This window comes from Urocitellus parryii, chromosome 1 (genome assembly GCF_045843805.1).
Source record: "Urocitellus parryii isolate mUroPar1 chromosome 1, mUroPar1.hap1, whole genome shotgun sequence".
NCBI lineage: Eukaryota > Metazoa > Chordata > Mammalia > Rodentia > Sciuridae > Urocitellus > Urocitellus parryii.
The window spans coordinates 96924786-96944132 of record NC_135531.1 but is presented as its reverse complement, the minus strand read 5'-3'; the positions used below and the strand labels follow the sequence as shown (position 1 = coordinate 96944132).

The following is a 19347-nucleotide window of genomic DNA, read 5'->3' as shown; positions in this document are numbered from 1 at the left end:
GCTTTGTTCTGGTGACTTTTATTTTTTCAAATGGACTTCCTGCATGCTTTATTCTCAGTGGAGAATAAGTACCAGAGTAATTCACAAGGAAAAAAAAATATATAGTACATTAAATACAAGCAGCATTTCCTGCAAGTAAATGGACTAAGATTGTAGTCCATTGTGTTGGGCATGATATACAATTTATTCATGTGATCAGCCCACACAAGAGGAAAACAAGCTTTAATTGACCCTGGCTTTAAATGTCTCTAGTAAGTCTTATCAGTTTTCTGAATCAATGGGGGAGGCTCTGATATCCAGAATGGGAGAGGAAGGGCAGCCTTGGTGACATGCTCCTTGGGGTAAAGCCAGCTCTTCTGGGAAACCTTGAATTGCAGGGTCATGAGAAGCTGTAAAAACATCATATGTCTTCGTTATTGTCATTCTGTCATTGACATTATAGACTGCACTCTGGGTACATAACATCAGGACAGCTTCTGAGGTCTGCTGTGGATTTGGCTGCCTGACTGAAGACATCAGGACCCTTGGGACTCAGCACAGCAGGCACAGGAGTGTGTCAGGTGTCTGCATCCAAGTGATGCTGCATTATTGGCCAGGTGAACTTGGGCAAGTCACTTAATCTTTCTGGTCTTATATTTCCCAACTATAAAATAAGAATACTAATGTTACCTGCCTAACAGGTTTCTTGGGGGAAGTTAAATGAGATGATATATTGAAAGCTCTTGCATAATGTCCCACCCAGAGTAAAAGTGCAGCAAATATTGATTAATACTGCTGTTATCATCATCAAAATTCCTACATATTCAATGCAGCATATGGAAATCCAGCACAATATTAAGGAACTTTCCTAGTGCCCTCTTTTCTATAATGCCACTGACCAGGAAGGGCAAGGGTCTAGTTTCAAGCTTTGATTCAGCGCCTCTCTGCCAATGTTCAGAGTAGTTATGTTGACCTATTATTTTCTTTCTCTGGAACTAAGAACAAGGGGACAAAAATCAGAGTGAGTAGGGTGTATGGGCAGAAATCCATCCCTGATCTATCAGTACAGAACTGGAAAATCCACATACTCTCTGTAGAGTCAGGGGCCCAGATTTAGGGTTGGAATACCCGTATTCCTGCTCTACCACTTCCAAACTAGACAAGAAACATTCTCTCCGTTTTGCATGAAGTGTTCTGCAAAATAAACTTAAAGTCACCTTAGCTGTATGCCTCTTCCAAACTCTAGAGTCCTCAGCTCTCTAATTTTGAGGAAAATATTTTACTGTCAGAGACTCAGTTTCTTACTGGTGGAATGGAAAATGGTAGCATTGCTCTGTGTCTTTCACAAGGCTGAAAATTAATAAGATCCTAGAACTGAGAGGAGTCCTCCTGGGCACCAATGGACTCCGAGTGTGGATCTGTCGCCCTCTTCTGCCCAGTGGTGGTACTGCCATGGTCCTTCTGCATCTCAAGGGTTATTCCGAAACAGGATCAGCCTTAGACAGGCATGGTGTGGATATCCCTGGATAACTGAGATCTGCATAGACTGGGGATTGATTCCTATTCCTTGACCATTAGTCTGAGTGTGAATAGACTGTTGTGACGGGTAGGCAGTCACACTCCAAGCCTTCCTTCAGAAAGAGCATTCCTAACAGACAGTCAGATATTTAAATAAATCTACATAAATAATTTCTTTCACATCTTATCCTTGTTCTCAACTAGTTGATCTGCCTTGGGCAAAGGTAGTTGTCAAAATTTGTCTTCCTACTACCCATAGCGGGGAGTAAATTCCCAAGTACCTTATTGTGGTACTTGGGTCCCCATCCCTCCCATCCTAACAGAGAATTGAGTAGAATGTGTCCACTGGTAGGAATTTCTGCACGTGGAGAAGATCACCTCTGTAGGTGGTGGGCAATCTATGCTGTGGACACTAGTTACCCTGCCACACCATCCATGCCAGGTACAACCAGGCGGGGAGAGCTGCAGCTTCTGGGGCCCATGGAGAGCAGTTTGTGAGAAGATTCCCGTTGGAGCCAGAGTTTTAACTCTGAGAGGAGGGTAGATGTGTCACCATGAGGAGGAGGATCCAGAAAGAGGTGAAGGGGCAGGGTAAGATGGTCAGTTCAGTTTTGGATATAGCACATTTGAGGGGTATGTCCCGGGGTGTTCCCTCCTTGCACCTATACCTCTCCACTCATTTGTGTGATCATTTGACAGTTTTCTTTCCCACTGGACTCCCTGAGAGCAAGGACTTTGTCTCTTAATGCTCAACCTTGCAATTTTTGTCTGGCCCATAGCCTGTCCCTTGGTATGCATCAATTTGATGAGTAACTGAATTGTATTGGTGGCAGATAAATTTGAGCTCAACAATAGATCCAATAATTACTCTCAAATACTGATTTCCACCAGGCATTGTGCTAGACTCATTTCTACCTAACTGTAACCCCATGAGTTTCCTAATAATAGTCACTCTGAAAACACTGAAGCTGACAGGGGGTGACCAGCTTCCAACAGGGGCAGCTTGGCTAACCAGTACTTTGCTTCCAGTACTAAGGTTCTTTCCACATTCCACCATTCCCTGCACACCAACCCCATCACAGTGGTTTCACTACTAAATAAGCACACAGAGTCATGTGGATCAGGTGGGTGGAGTACAGGCCCCCAAACTGCCATTTACTAGTTCTATGTCACTTTGGGGCAGTTATTTCTCTTCTATGTGCCTCAGTTTCCTCATTTTAAAAATAAGAAAGGCAGCCAGGCCTGGTGGCACATGCCTGTAATCCCACCGGCTCAGGAGGCTAGGCGGGAGGATCTCCAGTTCAAAGCCAGCCTCAGCAAAAGTGAGATGCTGAGCAACTCAGTGAGACCCTGTCTCTAAATAAAATATAAAATAGGGCTGGGGATGTGGCTCAGTGGTTGAGTGCCCCTGACTGAGTTCAATCCCTAGTACTTCCCCACCCACCAAAAAAGGGCAATACTATCTAACGCATAGGCAAAAGGGGATTTGAAATGTGACCATGTTTGTACAGTGCCAGGCGACCAGTGCTGAGACTGACAGGTCTCTTCCTCATCACTCCTGGGCTATCTGGGCCACCCCCATCTCAACATTCCATCTTTCGGGTCTGCCACATTAAGTGAATTCCATGCTTGCTCACAAAACCGAAGGTGACTTTTCATGCCAGCTTTTCTGGGACTACCTAGGTGGGAGCTCTGGAGGCCTGGCACAGAGGCTGAACATGCCCAGGGCCCTGTCCCTGTAAGCTCTGCCCTGTTGAACTTCTCTGGTCCAACTAGCCACTTGGCCAACAGGGGTGGAGGGTTGTGACTTCCTCCTCAATAGGAATAATAACTGCAGAATAATGATATTCTCCTGAGCATCCCCAGTCTGCAGCCTCGGGAGCCCATAGCCCCTGGCCTCCCCAAACACGTAAGAGGCTGCATGGGAAGAGGGATTACCGGCACCACTCACCACACAAATGGAAATGTTCTTGGAGCGAAGTGGATTCCAATCAAATATTTATAAATCCAGCCACATCCTAGAGGCCCCAGGGGGGTTTGCTGGTCAGAAGAATTCTACTTCGTAGCCCTTAATCCAGGCAGACGGCTCCTCAGTGAAATCCCTCCCTGACTATTGTTTGGGGGAATCCAGACTTCGGTCACCTGGTTTGATGTGACTCAAAGGCACTTTGTTCCCCACTAACTTGAGCCCTGAGTCAAGATGTCTTCCCAGGTGGCCACGGTGGGCAGAGCTGGCCCCATTGCCAGAGGTCAAAGAGAAGAGCCGATCTCCAGTGCACCACCCCCAACAGGGTGCCCCAAGCTTGGTCATAGGGAAATCAGGGCTTCCCTACCCCTTCTCCCTACCTGCATAGTCCTTATCTGATTATCAGCAGGGATTTTTCCAGATAAACTTTGAAATATAAATATGCTATCATATATATATGATATCAACCTCTAGACTAAATAAAAATTTCCAACCATCATCTTCAGTTATTAAAAGAGCACACACTTACATAAATTTAGAAAAATGTCTTTCTCCTATAGTCCGTGCCTGAGTGCACATGTGTATTCCAAACCACTGGAATCGGAATTTTTTCCCCCTCAAATCCACTTTCTTCCCCTTCTCTGTCTTTCTTTAATGTTCTGCGGAGCCCGACTTGTGGCTACGTTTTAATTATAAATGCCACTGACATAAAACAACCTCCCTGAGTTCTGAATGAGGCTGACTTCACTTTGGGTAAACACAGCAAAGGACGGGAAGTCTCCAGCCCAGAATAAGCCTCTCTGAGGCCTCTCCTTGGTTTAAAGGGCAGGCGGGCTGCACAAGCCGGGCCTCCTCTCCATGCTTTCCAGCACCCGTTGTAACCTTATCTTTAAAACTTCCTAAGGCAGGGTAGGGAGAGGCTGGGCTCAGAGATGGGGAGCAGTGACCAGGCTCCCCTCACATGGCAGGCTCCTGGCTCCTTCTCCTTCTTTCTATCCTTGGAGAGTTAGAGATCAGCACCTAACTGCCAACAAGCTACCACTAAGACGTGATGGAAGGCTCTGGGGGAGAAGAGGACAAACCAGGGCGACATGCTCGCCGTTTCTCAAACAGAAGGCAAGTGTCCTGCAGGGCTGGTATCCACTCAAAAGCCCCGGGCTCACTTTCAGGCAGATGCCTTTAGTATTCAGAGACCTGTGATGCGGTTTACACGATGAGCACAGGACAAGATATGAGCATGGTCCACAAAGGTGATTTTGAACATTTCAGATTATTTGACATTTATTTTTGATGACTACAACATCCCCAAACCAACTACTGTATTCCCCCAAAAAAGAATAAGATGGGCTGGGGGTGTAATTCAACTGTAGAACACATGCTTAGCATGAGCAAAACCCTGGGTTATGCACCAAAAAAAAGAAAGAAAGAAAAGAAAGAAAGAAAGAAAGAAAGAAAGAAAGAAAGAAAGAAAGAAAGAAAGAAAGAAAGAAAGAAAGAAAAAAGAAAAGAAAGAGAGAAGAAGAATTAGGATAAGGAGACTGAGTCAGGAGGATCACGAATTCCCAGCTAGCCTCAGAACCTTAGTGAGGACCTAAGCAATTTAGTGAGAACTTATCTCAAAATAAAATTTAAAAAAGGACTAGGGATATGGCTCAGTGGTAAAGCACCCCTAGGTTCAATTCCTGGTCCAAAAAACAAAAAAGAATTGTGGGAGATGGTAGCTCTTTGGTGAAAACTTTTTAATAAACACAAACCAATCTGCATAGCTCATGAATATTTATGTAGGGGAAAAAAAGTATGTTAGAAACAGACCAAAGATCCTCAAACACCAGTGCCCCATCTCTCAGAGGTAGCCTTAGATTATTTTTAAAGAAAGGGATGGAAGAGACATTTCCTCCATTCTCTCTGCAGTCCTAGTCCTTCTTCTCATCCTCCCCAGAGCAGCATTTGGTGTGTATCTAGTGCAGTTTTATGTGTCACTTCATATGAGCTATGCCCAGCGGTTCAAGTTATTATATCCTCCCACAGCTTGGGTTTTTGCTGTATGTTTTTTTCTGCTTTTCTTTGAATGAGAAAAAATGGGGGATGGGGAGAGAGACAGAGAGAGAGAGAGAGAGAGAGAGAGAGAGAGAGAGAGAGAGGAGGGAGAGAACTCTTACTGTTAATTTGTGAATTTTTGTTTGCTTTTGCTCAAAAACCAGCGGGGTCTGTTGTGTTGCCGTATCACATGTAGGTTCACGTGTCTGTTGTTGACGTGCGTAAGCCCTGGGTGCAGGGTCTGTGCCTAGCACTGAGCACAGTTCCCAGGAAGGTGCCAGGCCTGAGCAGCCCCCACCCCACCCTGCTGGTGGCCAGCCCCTCCCTCGCCCTGAGGCCCCTTTCTCAGGCTCTATCCTTCCTTGCTCTTTTTTAGCAGCAGCTGCAAGAGGATGCAGGTCTGGAAAAACTGGGATGAGGTCACACTGGAGAGCTGGACACCTAGTCAGCTGCATGAGCAGCGCGGCTGGGTGTTGCTCCTTCCTGCCGGCTCTGCTTGCAGAAGGATATATGTTGAGGAAACTCAGCCAGAAAGCAATCCAGTGAAAATGAGCTATGAAACTTGGACATCCTGGAGAAATAATATTTACAGAGGAAACTCTTGAATTGAACTCTCACAACGACCCTGGTGTTGGGGCGCATGGCTGAGGGCCAGTCACGTGCTAGGCAGGACTCGGCTCTTGTTGACGTCTGTGAGGCCATGACAGAACTCCACAGAAGGCAAATTCAACTCTACTCAGCCCCAAGGCCAGACACACAGGCAACAGAACAGAACACAGAAATGGAAATCCTTTTAAAAATCCTCCTTGAGATCCAAAAGGACCTGTCCCTTGGGATTTCTGTAGCTCTCCTAGCGTGTTTGTCGAAATACTTGCATAGATGGGTGGTGGGTAGAAAAAAGTCCCCAGCACTAGCCTCTCTCCATTCCATGGTTACCAATGGGGACCTGGAGGACCGCCCACCATCGTGATTATAAAGGGGTCCAACCTGGAGAGTGTGGCTGGATTTGGATCAGTCCATTCCATAATTGGAGCCCAAGAGGTTGTGTGAAAGAGAGGAAATCGCAGGATCCTTGGGAGACTCGAGCCTCATTCTGGCCATGGTGTCGCCTCTTCTTATAACTTGGAGTGCAAGCAGATGCTCTAGCCAAAGCTCCAGCTCGTCATCTGTCACCTGGAGTAGGGACCACCTCCTTCAGGGGAACTGGGTGAGGAGCAGATGAGGTCACATAAGCACAGAGGAGAGGATCACAGTTGGAGTGGCCTCTCTCCATGCATGAGCTCACTCAATCCTCATGACAGCAATGGTAATAGGACACAGGGACCAACAACCCACCCAGTGACCACACAACTAACACACAGCCCAATCAGAACTGGAGCCCACGTGCTGGACTCCAGAGCCCACGCTCTCTAACTGTCCACTGTACTATGACAGAAACTAGCGTGAGGCCTGACCCATGTAGGTGATCCATTATGGTTATCACCTTCCTTCAGGCTCAGTTAAACCTGCAGGATTATGCTGAGAAATCCAGAGAAAAATATATGTGAAGGTTCTCTGAAGGCCATAAAGTCCATTGAAAATAGAGGACTTTTTTTTGAAAAATGACTTTATTGAGATATAATTCACATACCATTATAATTCACCCATTTAAAATATATCATCCAGTGGTTTTTTTTTTCCTTACATTTTTTTCTTAATAGAGTTGGACAGCCATCGCCACCATCAATTTGAGAATATTTTCAAAAAGAAACCCCATGTCCCTTAACTGTAATTCCTCCATCTCCACTCCCACCCCTGTGGAGGCCCTGGCTACCACTAACCTGCTGCTATATTTATAGATTTGTTTCTTTGGGGCCTTCCGTTTTAATGGAATCATAAAGTACGTGGTTCTGCTGGTTGCTGTGGTATGTACCTGTGATTCCAGAGACTCGGGAGGCTAAGGCAGGAGGATTGCAAGTTGAAAGCAGACTCATCAATTTAATGAGGAGCTGTCTCAAAATGAAAAAATAAAAAGGGCTAGGGATGTTTTCCAGTGCTAGAGTGCCCCCATGGTTCAATTCCCAGTACAGGGGAAAGAAAAATATTTCCATTATACAGATAAGGAGGCTGAGGCCCAGAGAGGGGATGGAGCATAGCCATCTGGTTGGGGGTAGAGGCCTGCCTCGAGCCTTTTGACTCTCACCTTGATCCCATCTCACTTTGCATTGTTGGAATCACAGTTCAAAACTCACAGGTCACTGATGGGGGACCACCAGCAGCATCTCTGCCAACATTTGCCTGACACCATTCATTCAACAAGTGGATGCTGTCTGTCCCCCCATGTGCAGGACACTGCGAGAGGCCGAGGACACAAGCGGACACAGATCAGCCAAGACTCCTGCCCTTCCTCTAGGAATGTACCTTCTCTTGGAAAGGCAGAAACAAATGGATGAACCCCTAAATAATCAAATAATTGTATGTTAGGGTCCACAAAAGAAGCAAGCAAGGGCCTGAGAAAGAGCCATGTGGGGACTAGGGAAGTACCGGCACAGCAGGGGTAAGGTGAAAGGACCCACCATACAGAGCGCCACACAGCACTTCATTAGACACTTGGAGAAGGTGTCTCCAAGGAGGGGATATTTAGGTTGAGGCCCGGAGGAGGAGAGAAGCAATCTTGTGACTATCTAGAGGAAGAAGTTACCAGAGAGAGAGCTTAGTATGTGCAAAGATCCTGGGGCAAGAAAGAGCTTGGAGTGACTGAACAAGCAGGTGGTGTAACATGAGGCTGGAGAGAGCCGGGCCCAGATCCCAATGGAAGCTCTTTGGCTTCTTCTTTCATGACCACACTCTTAGAGTTAAATGAAGACAGGAGGACTTGTGGGAAAGACCAGAGGCTCCCAGTTCCCTTCCAGTGAATTCAATGAACTTCACTGACCACAGGCAGCTGGAAGGAGTCCCAAGTCTAGAGCAAAGGCTTCCAAGGATGAGAGAAGCATCCTTGGTACGTTTCCGGTCTTCGGTGGGAGTGATATAGCTGTGTATCTCCCTGGGGGTGAATCAGCTGAGGAAAATGGCAGGAAAGGAGAAAATAAGGGCCTATCAATAAGGAGGTGGTTAAATAACTATGGTACAGTCACATCGTGGAACATAATTCAGCCGGAAAAAAACAATGAACTGAACCTTTCAGTACTGCCATAGTTGTTAAGAAACCAACCAACCAACCCACCAACCCACCAACCAGTCGAATGTCATCGATTGTGTACAATAAAACAAGATGCATATTTGGCAAAATCCACGCGTATCGTCTGTCTACAAGGAGGGCTTCCTGCTGTTTCTGTCACCCCAGGATGACGAACTGCACAGGGAGGAAGGGCAGGATCTTCTTCATTGGCTAGATGGGAGGACGGAGGGAGGGGTAGCCGGGGACTCTCCGCTGTCTTTTCTGAGACTGTTTCCAAGTTTGAAACATGGGAATGGATTCTTTCCTATTCAAATAAATTAAATGAAAAAATAAAAACAAAGAAAGGGTCTAGACCTATGAGCCAAAGCCCTGTGCTCCAACCCTGCTGCCCCTCAGCCTAAGTCCAGCCCTAGAGGAGCCAGTTCCTGGTCTGGATTTTGTTCCTAGTTGTGTGGATGCTTTGTGATCATCTGGTGACCAAAGAAATTGTCCAGGAGGGTCCAGAATTAAACCCAATTCCCAAATGAGAACCCTCAAAGCCCCTGCCTTTGGAGGCACTCTGAGATGAACAAGCAAGAACGTCTTCATCACTTGGGTCCTGGACTGTGATTATGGACCCAGCACTGGGCGGGCACCTTGGAAGTGTCCCTGTGCAAAACCAGTTGAGCGGGCCTCAGTGTAACTCACGGCTGCTGCCCTCAGCCTCCAAGTTTCTCCACCTGGGCACCACGGACTCTGCCAGCTGAACAGTTCTTTGCTGGACAGCTGCCATGTGCATTATAAGACGTTTTGCAGGGTCCCTTGGTCCCTACCTACTAGAAACCAGGAGCACCCTCAAACCCCTCTGATTGTAACAATCCAACCCATCCCCAGACAATGCCTAGTGTCCTCCCTCCGTGGGACAAAATGGTCCCAGCTGAGAACCCCTGTTCTCACCACTGTATTTCTGAGCAACTGCTGCCCTCTAGATGGGAAGCTAGTGACTTCCCCTTGGTCTGGACACCAGATGGGTTGCCCCAGGGGTGGAGAAGTCGACTGAACTTCACTGTGGTTGGTCCCCTGCATTTCATAGCTGAAAGCCATCCTAACTCCTTGGGAAACTTTTCTGTCTGGAAAAAATAACAATTCCAGATTTTTTTTTTAAATAATAGAACAAGGGACTGGGGTTGTGGCTCAGCAGTAGAGCACTGGCCTAGCACGATCCTCTGCACCACAGTAAAAAAAAATAAAAGGTATTGTGTCTAACTACAACTAAGAAATAATAGAATAATAGAATAAATAATAGAAATAATAGAACAAAGCCAAGTGTGATGGTGCCCCCCTGTAATCCCAGCTGCACAGGAGACTGAGGCAGGAGGATCGCAGGTTCAAGGCTGGTCTGGGCAAGTTAGCAGGACCTTGTCTTTCAAACAACAACAACATCAAAAATCTGTCCACAAGAGTCACAGGCTGGTCAGCTCCACTGCACCCCAAGATTGATGGGATGGCAGAGCCAGGGAAGCAAATGCCATTCCCTCCTGATTATTTTCTTCCAGGAGACTGCAGGAGGGGGCAGGACACCCTGAAGGGCCCCACGGGGTTATTGTAACAAACAGGGTGGACAACCAGAGGAGCTAGCCATCATCCCTCCTCCTCTTAAGAACATAGTTCCCCATGCACAGCTTTCTCTGGATGGCAAAGAAAAAGGAACTGTATTTCTATGTTCTGATTAATGGGAGGCTCATCCTTGGGGTTCTACAAAACGAATGAGCAGAATTTTCCAGAACCGACTATCCTGGCCGCCGGGCCCTATCTGCACAAGTGTCACGTTGATCTACTTTTTCTTGTGTTATTTTTATTCCAGTTCAGCTGCAGCTCAGTGCGGAAAGCGTGGGGGAGGTGTATATAAAGAGTACCGAGACCGGCCAGTACTTGGCCATGGACACCGACGGGCTTTTATATGGCTCAGTAAGTATGAAACTGACGTGCCTCCAGACACGGCCCAGGTTTGAGGTTTCCAGAAATCTTGTTACACCAAGTGATGAAAACTCAAAAGCATCAATTAGTCTCTGTTTGTTATTTTTTCCAGTAGGATTCCCACCCTCTACCTTGCCTTATTTTAGGTATGAACATAAAAGAGTTTCTTGTGGTAGTCTCAAAATACTCAAGTGTATTATCCTACAGACAGAGAGGAAACATTGATTGATGTTTTGGTAGCTCATCAGACAGTCATTTCAGAATACCTACTCCTGCTTTATTCATTCAGTCCCAAAATGTTTTCTTGAGCACCTACTAAGTGCTATAGGCATGTCTCTTAATACTTTTACAAAAATTGTGAGCCCAGATGTTAGCAGTTTAAATGTCATGTATATAGGTTTGAAAAAGGGCCCCTTTTATTCTAGATAGATCACCTAAAAGAAAGAACATTTTAAGAACCTAATTGAACATCTATCAAATTGGCTTCTCTTGTGTCTCAGTGCCATCTTAGATACTGAGAGGTCCATAAAGAAGAATGAGCCACATCAAGAGGTGTAGGCTTTAGTTTCTTCGGTAACTAAAACCCTGCACAGCTACTTCTTCCCTCTGAGTAAATGCACTGTTCAGGTTTGACCCAGTGCGTCCTTCTGGTCTTTGTGAGAAAAGAATAGAAACACAGGCAACCTGATTTTGCCCCTCATTTTCCTCCACTAAAAGATTAAACTGGACAGAGAGTTGAAATGAATCATTGCAGAGTTTGCAATTATTTCCAGATTTCAACTATTCCTCCAGTTCCCTGATATCTGAAAACCAGGGTGTGACTGTGACTCATGACCCAGTTCAAACCACTTTCTTCCCTTTTATGAAGATGTCTCCAAAAAGGTAACCATAGTGCGAGTTTAGTCTGGGGCTTCCTTTGACTTGTACAAAATTGCCAAGCCTGAGCAGGGGCAAGAAAACCCTTTCTTGAAGCCTGGCTGCTAGTGCTAGATGGGAACAGAGTTCGTTTCATCACACCGCCCACTAGAGGTCAGGAGGAGGAATCATCACAGTAAGAGGTTGACTCGTAGGCAGTTTGCTGAAACAGGGAGCAACTGGGACAAGTTCAAGGGGTTTGAAGCGTAGACCTTGGCTGCTACATAGGAAGTAGTTTTTTCAACTACTAATAGAATCAATCAATCACCCAGTCTCAGACCCACAACTGAATCTCACGCCTCTGTCACTTTAAGTTACTTGCCCACTCAGAGCCCTGTCTAAAATGGAATGTAGGATAGTGACCACTTCACATGGGCTCAAGAGGGGTCAATGAGACCACACACACAACACATCCGCCAGGGTGAAGGGCACATTGGCACTACATTAACAGTAGCTATAAGACAAATAATCAGCTTGTGAATACCTTATCCTCTCTATGTCTTAGGTTATACATTACAGTTTTATGGCCTTTTCTCCTTTAAATCTTTTTTTTTTTTTTTTTTTTTTTGCAGTACTGGTGGTCTCCTTTCATTACACTCAGCTTTGCCCCATGAGCACACATCCCCAGCCCGTTTTATATTGAGTCAAGGTCTCACTAGGTTGTCGAAGCTAGACATGATTTTGTGATCTTCCTTCCTTAGCCTCCTGAGTAGCTGGGGATTATAGGTATGTGCCACTACACTGACCCCTTTAGTTTTGATACTTATTGTAAACTTCTTTTACTTATATAAAAATATTCAGGAAGAATCCAGTTTGCTTTAGGTTCCAGGCAGCCCCTCTCCCACTATCACCCTGGTTGTCACTGCTACTCACCTGAAATATGGGGAGGGTGGAAGGTACTGGAGATTGAACTCAGGGGCACTCAACCACTGAGCCACATCCCCAGCCCTATTTTGTATTTTATTTAGAGACAGGGTCTCACTGAGTTGCTTAGTGCCTCACTTTTGCTGAGGCTGACTTTGAACCTGTGATCCTCCAGCCTCAGCCTCCTGAGCTGCTGGGATTACAGGTATGCACCACCAAGCTTGACATTACACCTGAATTCTGACATTTTTCCCCATTTAAATTTTAAAGAAAATTCTCAAGTACCTCACAGCCCTGCCTCATGAACAAATTTTATTCAATCATCCTAATTCAAATATGTGCATGCACACGTGCGTGTGTGTATACAGAGAGGACATGTTTATTTTAAGTTTGAATGTCTGTATACCAAAATGTTAACACAGTTCTCTCTGGGCGTGGTAAGTGGATGTTTTTATAATATGGGGGTGCCTTCCTGTATTTTCCAAATCTTCGATGGTGAGTATGTCACCTGTGTAACTGGAAGAAAGGCATGCTAAATATAAAAAAGAAACAACCACAATCCTAGGTGTGTATCAACAAGTTGGCACTGTACCTCATGCATGGCAAGTGCTGAAAAGTCCCAGCTGGGGTCAGGGCACCTCTGGGTTGTCCTGCAGCTCAGCTTGTGACTCAGCCACTTGGTCTGTGTTGACTGAGCCGGTGTAGTAGAGACATCAGTTGGGAAACGTGGCCAGCCTCACCTGTATCATAGAAGGCAGGCCTTACGCCCACCGGGGGGGGGGGGGGGGGGGAGTCATGGCACTAACGTCCCTGAGAGGGTCAACAACCCACACAGTCCAGAACCTCCTGCGTCCTTCCATCCCGACACAGTGCATCAATGCTAATGTTCAGACCAAGTTCCTCCGGAGGCAGCCTAGCCAGCCAATTAGTATATTTATATTTCATCTTGTTCCAGAAGGGCTAAAGTGTCTCACCCAGCTCTCCTCTCACTATACTTCGGTGAATACGAAGCAGCATGCTTCCTGTTGCATACCTTTTTACTAATGAAAGCTAACTTTAGGGCTGAGGCTGTAGCTCAGCAGTAGAGCATGTGCCTAGCACACCCTGGGTTTAATTTCCAGCAAAAACAAACCAAAATACCAAATTAATTTGCTACCTAGCTGGTGAACACCGACCATCTGCAAGACTGGGGATAGACCCAAGGCCAACGAGATCTTATCTTCCCTCAGTGGGGCTTACAGTCTAATGGAACAACCAAGTCCACAAATAGAGAACAGTGAGCAAGACGACTGGAAACCACGAGAAAGGGAATCACCAACCACATGGGCACAGAGAGACTTTATACACCATGCAGCTTGAAAAAGGTGCCAAGTCAGATGTGTGATGTCATTGGAAAGAGAGCATCCAGCAGAAGGGCTTTGCTATCTCTGCTTTATATCTCAATAGAGTAAATGTGTTCTAAAATCTAGGCTAATAGAAGGTTCAAAGGCTGGCTTCCCCCACTCTCTTAACAGATAAATTATAAGTAAAATATCAGATGGTGGATACTTTTTAAGTACTTTGCTCTTTTTAATAATGTTGTGGTAGCTACTTAAGCTTAATGCATTTACCTCTGCACCGGACCCCACTCTAGTGATGTACCTGCCCACTCACACCTTGCCATAGGTACAAAGATTGCTTCCAGTTTGTTGCTATTATAGCCAATGCTTCAAAGAACATTCTTGAAAATATGATCTTATACTCGTTCAACTATCTGTAAATTCCTAGAAGGGAATTTCTGAGTCAAGGATAATGCATATCTTAAATTCTGATACCGCCAAATTGCTCTCATCTCACCAACAGTGAATGAAAGTGCAGGTTTTCCACACTCTCACCAATACTGATATGTAAATCTCTTTGGTCTTTACAGATAGGATAGCCAACAAATGATCATTTTTTAGCTTGCATTTTTCTTGCTAGTGATACTGAATGTGTTTTCATAGTTTTATTGCCCAATATTAGACCAGCAGATAAAACATGGCATTTATGATAATATCATAAATCTATATTTACAGAATCTTATCTATTGTACATAAAGAGATGTAGGGGAGGGTGTTCATCAGCTGTTAACAGCTGCCTTGGGCTGGAAGTGTAGCTCAGTCATAGAGCACTTGCTTAGCCTGAGTAATGCCTGTGGTTCCATCCCCAGGACTGTACAAAAATAAAATGAGTGAACACACAAAAGAACAAACAAACAAAAACATATCTAGTGGTGGGCTTTGGGTACTTTGTTGTTTTTTCTTTTTAAAATAAAGTTGTGGGTACAACCAGAGAAATGAAAAGTTGGGCTCCGCATTCTGCTGTCATGTATGACTAAGCAGAACAAATAAACAATAAATAAAATAAAATAAATAAAAATTTAAAAATCATTTGAGTTTTTCAACTCAAATTTTAAAACAACCAGAAATGTTATTGTGTAACAAAATATAGATGAGGCATTTCCAAAATTTAGTTTGTTGAGAGAAGTTGCAATTTTTTTCTTCCATATTTTGACTAGGATGTTTTAACAAACTTTTGTTTGAAAAGATCTCTTACAAATTCTTTACCTTTTTTAAATTTTAATCAAAATTTAAAAAAAGTTTTGTTTTGTTTTTTAAAACATTTTATTCTTGGGACTGGGGTTGTAGCTCAGTGGTAGATCACTTGCCTTTCGTGCGTGAGGCACTGGGTTTGAATCTCAGCACCACATAAAAATAAATAAACATATTAAATTTAAAAAACCATTTTATTCCTTTTTATGGGAAGCAAAAATAGTTATTTTCACTTAAAAAAAATTAAGTCCCAGTTTATGTTTTAATATGTTAGGGCAAATTTTGTACAAGCATTCACATCTGTAATAATACTGAAGTGAAATTCTCAGATATTGTTAGTGACAATCACCAGGATAGAAAGAAATATTAGTAGGTTTTCATTTATTTCAAGTCCAAACTTGAAAAACGCCACTGCCTCACGGTCTGGCTTCACGTTCTTCCACGATCACGTCTGTCGGCCTCCACAGAGACACAAGTCCCAGCCTGCCCTCAAGGTGCTTGGTCTAGCAGGTCTCCCCAGCAGAGACCCTAGGTCCTGAGGACAGCAGGCAGGAGGGGAGCTTAGAGTAATAGTGGATGCATATTGAAGACCCATCACATGCTGGGTACCCTTCAAAGTCCTCGTGAGCACCCTCTGAGATGGGCTCCCTCATTGTCCCAATTCTGAAGAAGATCCTGAGGCACCGAGCACTTCAATTACTGTCCCAAGGTTAAGCTGCTAGTGAAAGGAGGGATCCTTTAAAAGCCCTCGTTAACAGTTCTACCCTATGTTGGTTTTATCTTTGTAGCAGACCCCAAATGAGGAATGCTTATTCCTGGAAAGGCTGGAGGAAAACCATTACAACACGTACACATCCAAGAAGCATGCGGAGAAGAATTGGTTTGTTGGCCTCAAGAAGAACGGAAGCTGCAAGCGCGGTCCCCGGACTCACTATGGCCAGAAAGCGATCTTGTTTCTCCCACTGCCTGTCTCCTCTGATTAGAGAAATCTGTTCTGGGTGCTGACCACTCCAGAAGAGCCTTGAGGGGTCCTCACCTGATTGACCCCCAAATGTCCCCTTGATCATGGCTGCACTAACCCCCAGCCCACGGAGCCTGAATTTGTAAGCAATGCGCTTCTATATGCCAGTTCCCTTTTTTTCAGAGCCCTTTACCCTAGCTCAGTTTGGAACAGAGGGACCAAATTGCTTCCAGGGGTGGCTGGCTGGCCAGTCTGAGTCCAGGTTTGGAGGTTCAGTTGCCGCAGGGCACCTGTGGTAGGCTGAGCCTCTCAGTGCAAGGTGGGGCCAAATGAAGTGTGTTCCGGGGTTTGCCAAGTGGCCGTAGGTAACTGCAGAGCATTTCCTGCTGCTGAATAAACCCCAGCTGCCGGTCCCCCAAACATCTGGCCCAACCTGCCTCTTTTCCTTTCGGTAGCTCACAAATATTAGCAGAGAAGCAGATCGTGAGGTTTAGAGGAAGGCCATGATCCGTAATAGAAGCAGGGACAGAGAAGTCCTCCCTTGAGCACAGAAGGGATTTAAATTGGAAAGAGGGGATGCACTTGGGACATCAGAGAAGGATGGAATTTTTCAATGCAGGATAAATGAAGGAGGGGAGGCTCAGCCACAGGAAGGAACAAAGCCATAGCCTTAGGAATCAATACGTGCCCAAAAAGCCTCTGAGGTCAGGAGGAGCATGGGAAGTAGCTTCTTCATAAAAGCAAGGACATCAATGCTGGGAAGTTCATCTGGGTCTTGGTAGTGTGTTGGGAGTGAGGAGAAAGGAAGGGTGTCACTGGCTAAGGGGATGCTGCACTCTGAGAAGGACGATTTTAGAAGACAGGAAGAAAGAGAAAGTGACACCAGGACTTGTGCTTGGCCACCAGTAAGCAGGGCTTTGGAGTCCGCATGCAGTGCTTCCCCACTCTGATGTGCTTAGGGGTCAACTGGGAGCTGCTTTGAAGTAGTTTCTGGTTGGGTGGGGCTGGGAGCTTCTACATTGCCAAGAGGCTCCCAGGTCCTGCAGATGCTGCTGCCTTTCCCCAGTGCACTTGAAGGAGCAGATCAGGAAAAAAAAAAAAAAAATGTCATTAAAATAAAGGTGGCTCGAAGCCCTGACCCTCACCCACCTCTGCCTCACCTCGAAACATGCACTCCCCCCACACCCTTCCCTGAACATTCAGGCAACATTGACGATAGTTAGGCCTGTATCAAGGAAGGATTTTAAAGACCCAATGTTGGCAATATGCCCATTTAGAAGATATACAAAAGCCTACAAGAAAGTGTTAAACCCTCACACACAGCTTGCCCCAAGAGACCATTTCTGTTACCCTTCCTTGTATAAATATGCTTCCTGCTTAAAGTGAACTTGGCCCAAGTGGCTAGCATATTAGTAACACCATTCATCTCTGACATAGGATACCGATGCTGAGGCCTTTAATAAGCCATTTAAATTTACTGTGAGACTGTACGTTTTAATCACATTCTGAAATATATAGCTGGAAGGCAGTTAAACTGATTAGCATTCAGCCTTTGAGAATGGTAATAATAGGATACGATATATAAGGTACTCAGTTAACTAACACTTCACCATGTTTACTCATGAGATTTTTTTCTTTGTCTTCCACTGTGCTGTCCCACATTTTCTCTTGAAAATGGGGACTCTTAACCAATGAGATGATCGTTGTATATAAAAAACGGATGAGAGTGTTAGCTCACGTTTTACAACGAATCGCAGTAATTTTTAACTGAAGCATCATTTCTCACTCATTGAACTGTCATACTTAGGATGAAAGAAGAACGACAATTTGAAAGTTCAATGTGAGAGCGCATCTGAGGAACTAAGTTGGCATTATGGTTAATAATAGTGATCTGCTTTTGTACAGAAAAATGATTTCACAACTTTTTGTTTTTATAACTTGGATGATTCTATTTTATTTTAGTCAATCTTTGCAGGCAAGTTGGGGATAATGCATTGTGGCTTAACATCTCTTTTGTATGAAGATTTGGCCAGTAAAAGGCATCCAGAGAGGAAATCTAAGATATTTATGATGTTCCATATTTTTATTGTGTGAATCAAATTCAAGTATAACACTGGCCAAGAAAAACAAAATACCGTTGCTAACAGACGAGATGGAAGTTGGTGATTCCAGAGACCCAAAGCATTGAAGTAGATTGTGACTTAACAATCAGCCCAGGCATCATTTGCATATTTGCTCAATGGAGACCCTGTGCCTGTGTGCCAGGCACTGTACTGGGAACTGGGGTCCCTGGGGACTTTGTCTGTCTGGTTTGCTGCTGTATCCTCTCCCAGGGCATTATATTTATGATGAGAGATGCTGTGGATTCATTTCTTTCAATCAAGTGAAAAACATAGACTTTGCATGTTACTGCTGAGTAAATAGCAAGTCCCAGAAACCCAGGATTTGGAAGAATTGGCTCCTCCCAACATAAGACAAATCCCTAACAGAGTGACAGACAGCATAGCAAAGTGAATCTAACATTTTTAACTGTAGACCTGCGTCTGCTTCAGGGGGACTGCTTGCAAATTAGGAAGAGAGCCGGTGAGCTCTTGGCAGAAGGGAGTGGTGAGCAGTTCCCTGTGTGGTTTTGAGTGGGCGAACATTTCCATTGTGCCCTCTCTTCCTTCCGTGATTCTTGCCACCATCTGCCCATCCTGTGCCTCTCCCGTGCATCCATGTTCAGAATGACTGTCACAAAGGGTCCAACAATCTATTGTCAGGACCACAGAGGCTTCAGCAGGTTGGCAGTGAGGTGTGGGTGGAGGTGGCTCTCATCTCCTCCAGTGGCCAACAGGGTGGATATACAAGAACCAGATGGGTGTACCAGCTGCCACTGCAGAGGAGGCCCTTACTTTGTGCTGGAGGCAACAGAGCCCAGGTCCATAGCCTGGCAGAGTGTGCTACCTAAAACAGCCAGGCCCACGGCTGCAGAGCAGGTCAATGAGGACACCACCTGTCATTTCGCATCACACTCTGTCTCTCTCTCTCTCTCTTTTTATGGTATTACAGTTATGCCTTACAAGTAACAATAAATGTTCCATTAACTGGTGATTGTGTCTCTGAGTGTCTGAACGTCGTGGTGTCTTTTCTATCAAAAGACTTCTCTTGGCAAGCCTAGGGTGTGGACACTGTTTTGTACTTATCTTGCTCCCAGATATGAGACTTTAATGGCTGACAGGAAAAGCTGTAGCAGAAGCATTTTTTTGTTTTGTTTTGTTTAGAAATAGAAGGCTTTTGCTAGGGAAAGATATTCAGGAAATGTGTCCCCTCAGGAGCCAGGCTCCACTAATAACTCAGTTAAATCTTTTGCTTCGTAATATAAACCTTGTGAAATTGTGGTACTATCGCTGGGCTAACAGGCTTCTGCTTAGGCAAAGAT

General features: G+C 45.0%; 1 protein-coding gene across 3 annotated transcripts in view; it reads left to right on the top strand.

The window, feature by feature from the left end:
- The window catches only part of Fgf1 (fibroblast growth factor 1), a 95851-nt gene extending 76861 nt beyond the window's left edge, over positions 1 to 18990 (top strand). For all 3 annotated transcript variants that reach the window (XM_026384415.2, XM_026384414.2, XM_026384416.2), the window contains 2 exons: positions 10504 to 10607; positions 15754 to 18990. In XM_026384415.2, coding sequence (XP_026240200.1) covers positions 10504 to 10607; positions 15754 to 15948 — 299 coding nt within the window. In that variant the 3' untranslated portion in view covers positions 15949 to 18990. The remainder of the gene's footprint in view (positions 1 to 10503; positions 10608 to 15753) is intronic.
- The last annotated feature ends 357 nt before the right edge of the window (positions 18991 to 19347 follow it).